Source organism: Otolemur garnettii, unplaced genomic scaffold (genome assembly GCF_000181295.1).
Source record: "Otolemur garnettii isolate 467f Iridium unplaced genomic scaffold, OtoGar3 scaffold00103, whole genome shotgun sequence".
Taxonomy (NCBI): Eukaryota; Metazoa; Chordata; class Mammalia; order Primates; family Galagidae; genus Otolemur; species Otolemur garnettii.
The window spans coordinates 5,543,700-5,547,262 of record NW_003852498.1 but is presented as its reverse complement, the minus strand read 5'-3'; the positions used below and the strand labels follow the sequence as shown (position 1 = coordinate 5,547,262).

Sequence of the window (3,563 nt, the reverse complement as noted above, 5' to 3'; positions counted from 1 at the left end):
GTCACAGAGAGCATCTTAACTCCTCACATCCCAGCTCTGGATGGCACTCGGCACAGAGATCGAAACCACGGTCACTACTCCAACCATGACTTGGGATGGCAGAATCTGGGAAGACCACACACCAAGATGGCACACATAAAAGGTGGGGCTATCTGTAGTTCTATTTATGTGTTTTGTTTTATAAAAAGGTAAAAGAAAATTATAGGTAATTAATTCTGTTGGTGTTAGAAAAAAATTAGAAGGAAGATATTTTAGTAGAGCATTTTAGCAGATGTTATTATTTTGAGGATTCTAGACATTTCATGGAGAAATTGTCATTGTCATATGCTATATTATGAGAATTGCAGTCATGACCTTCCTTGGAGAATGACTTTCATCAGTCATGCCATTTTCTAAACAGGCTTTCCTTTGTACATGCAGTTAATTAATAAAAGAAACTTCCCATACAGACATTTACATCACATAGATATCCAAGGATAACGCATTCCAAAACATAGATGAGAAAATGTTTGCTGACACACAATTAAATCATTAGCTTTTGGCTCATTTTCTCACCTTTTCAAATTTAGAAACTTTATTTCACTAAACAACAAGATGACATGCAGTTCATAAACTAATCTACCAAAAATTGGTTTATTGCAGGATTAGGTATTGCCATATAATCTCTTTTCTTATATCAAAATATTTGAGAAATCTAAACACTAATAGTAAAATGTGGCAGCATAAGATTATTATATTGAAAGCTAAATACTAGTAGTGAAATTTTCAATGCACTAAATGCCTGCATTTTTTTAATTTCTTATAGCATAACTGTGTACATTAATGCAATCACAGGGTACAGTGTGCTATTTTCATATACATTTTGAAATACTCTCATCAAACTGGTTAACATAACCTTCATGTCATTTTCTTAGTTATTGAGTTAAAACATTCATACTCTGCTTTTAGAAAAATTTACTTGTACCCTTGTAAGATAAACCATAGAGGTGACCCCACCAATCACCCCCGAATGCCTTCATTTTTGAAGGAGGCTATTCCCAGTTGCATTCTTTGGAGTGCTACTATTTTAAGATGGTATGTGAACAAAAATGCCCTGTGTCCAAGAGTGTTGTAATAATGCATATATCCATTTTTACAAATGTAAAACAAACATTGGCATCCTAGAGGTGTAAGAAGTCTGGCAATGAGGAAAACTGGTTACCTTTTAAAACACTGTATTTCTACAGCTTGTTTGACCGCAAAACCACTTCTCCACATTTTCACGTTTTGCAGAACTAGTATTCCATAGAATATCTAACCTATTTGTCTAGCCTAGAATACTAGTGGTCACATGGATAGTGCTAAGGAGACTGAAATATAGTTCTTCAATTATCTTTTTTCTATCCTCCCTGAAGTCCTAAATTCCTTCCCCATATCTCCTATTTCTGTTCCACCAAATTTACATGCATTTATTGTTACATAAATATCCTCCTTTATTCCAACAGATACTATGTTACAGTATAGTTCCAAATTTGCTAATTATTTTTATTTCCTTGGATATACAATTTTCTGATGGCAGATGGAAAGAAATCTAATTTTGTATGGCTACTGAGTTGTGCCCAGATTGCATAGTGGGCTTAGTTATATCTGGGATGTAAGTAACCCTGTAAACTAGAGGTTGGCACACTATAACCTGAGAGTCTAATCTGTTCTGCCACCCATTTTTGTGAACAATGTTTTTTTTTTGGAATACAGACTTGCCCATTCATTTGGGCATTGTCTAGAGTTGCTTTTGCAATACAACAGGCAAGAATTGTGGCACAGATCGTAGGGCCTCAAAAGCCTAACACACAAGAGAAACACCATAGGTGACCACCTCTTTAAGTTGACCTAATTTTCATAGATGGGGCATGCACCACATGTGTGTATAAGTGCAGTAGGTCTAGTTCCTTATGTTGACCACCTCTGTATGTTGACCAGTTTGTTACAGTCTCTTGGGTGGTCAATTTGCAGAGTTTCTACTATATTTATAACCCGGCACTTTACAGAGAAATTTACTAACCTTTGCTCTATACAAGTTACATATCAACCTACCATGATATGTGGGGGTTATGTACTAGTTTAATGGGTTTTGAATAAAACACTCAGATTTGTGCTTCCACCTGTTTTCTATGAGTTCTTGGTCACCCCTGAGGCTGCCTTCAGATGGGTTGAATGCCCCTTCTCTGCTCTGCTGTCTCCCAGAGATTAAGTGGGGGAGGAAGGAAAACGCCAACATGTTCTCTTACTTCCACCACTACGTCTCCTTGCAGCTCTAGCTCCCACCTTGTAGGCCTGCTAGGAGTGTGGGCTAGTGATTCCAGCCCCCAGATTCTGACACCTGCTCCTTTGGGTGCTCCCCCATAAGTGGACACACATTTTAAGGCTGCTAATCTCTATGTTGTCTCATCTTCCCCCATGTGACCAATTCTCTGTATGAAATATCTTCTGTTCTGAACACTCAAAGTTTCTGTTTTCTTGGTCAGACTCTAAATGATCCATGGCCTTTGGAATACCTGACGATTTCAGCCTTCTTCTTGAATCAGATGTTTGTTTAGACCTTCCATGAAGGTATTGAATTAATTTGAAAGCAAAACTTTTTACTTTCCCCCTCCACTCACATAGTAGGAAGAAAAAAATAACAATGAAGGCAATATTTTAAAAGCGTATGGTGACAAAGTAAAGAAAGATGAAGCAAAGTCCTGGCTACTTATTAAACTTCATACTCAGATGGCAAACAATAAAAATAGACAATAGTGGATTTAGATGATTAGAAGGAGAACCAATTGGTATGAATCCAAAACTTTTCATTATAAACGGTAACATCATAGAAGATAGCAAAAGTAAAAATATTCTATGTCCTTCTATTTACAAAGTAGATATTTTCCCCTAAAGTGCCATTTTAATACCTTTCAACCATCGTCTCTGTAGGGCATGAAGGAGACCCCTGCCTACGATCATCAGACTGCATCGAAGGATTTTGTTGTGCTCGTCACTTCTGGACCAAAATCTGCAAACCAGTGCTTCATCAGGGAGAAGTCTGTACTAAACAGCGCAAGAAGGGCTCTCATGGGCTGGAAATTTTCCAGCGATGTGACTGTGCAAAGGGCCTGTCTTGCAAAGTATGGAAAGATGCAACCTATTCCTCCAAAGCCAGACTCCATGTGTGTCAGAAGATTTGATCACCACTGAGGAAGATCATCAACAGCAGACTGTGAATTTGTGTATTTAATGCATTATAGCATGGTGGAAAATAAGGCGTGGAATGCAAAAGAATGGCTAATATTAGAAAGGTGATAAGAATGGAGATCACAACGAGAGAGAAGGAAAGAGAGACTGGAGTAGATTACATTGGGTGACAAAGGCAACACAGCCAGTGCGTTTCCATTATGCAACTTGTTTATGTAAATAATGTACACATTTGTGAAAACGCTATTATTAAAAATAAGCACACGATGGAAATGACCGATGAGTACCACGTGACTTTCCAAGAGTTTAGGTTGTGCTAGAGGAAGAGTTTCCTTCAGATTGGTGACTGCCTATAA

General features: G+C 37.7%; 1 protein-coding gene across 1 annotated transcript in view; it reads left to right on the top strand.

Annotated features, from left to right (window-relative positions):
* Positions 1–3,200, top strand: part of DKK2 (dickkopf WNT signaling pathway inhibitor 2) — a 93,000-nt gene extending 89,800 nt beyond the window's left edge. Inside the window, exons 3-4 of the mRNA XM_003796342.2 lie at positions 1–142; positions 2,950–3,200. The exon at positions 1–142 is cut by the window's left edge and continues 13 nt beyond it. Coding sequence (XP_003796390.1) covers positions 1–142; positions 2,950–3,200 — 393 coding nt within the window. The remainder of the gene's footprint in view (positions 143–2,949) is intronic.
* Positions 3,201–3,563: the final 363 nt, after the last annotated feature.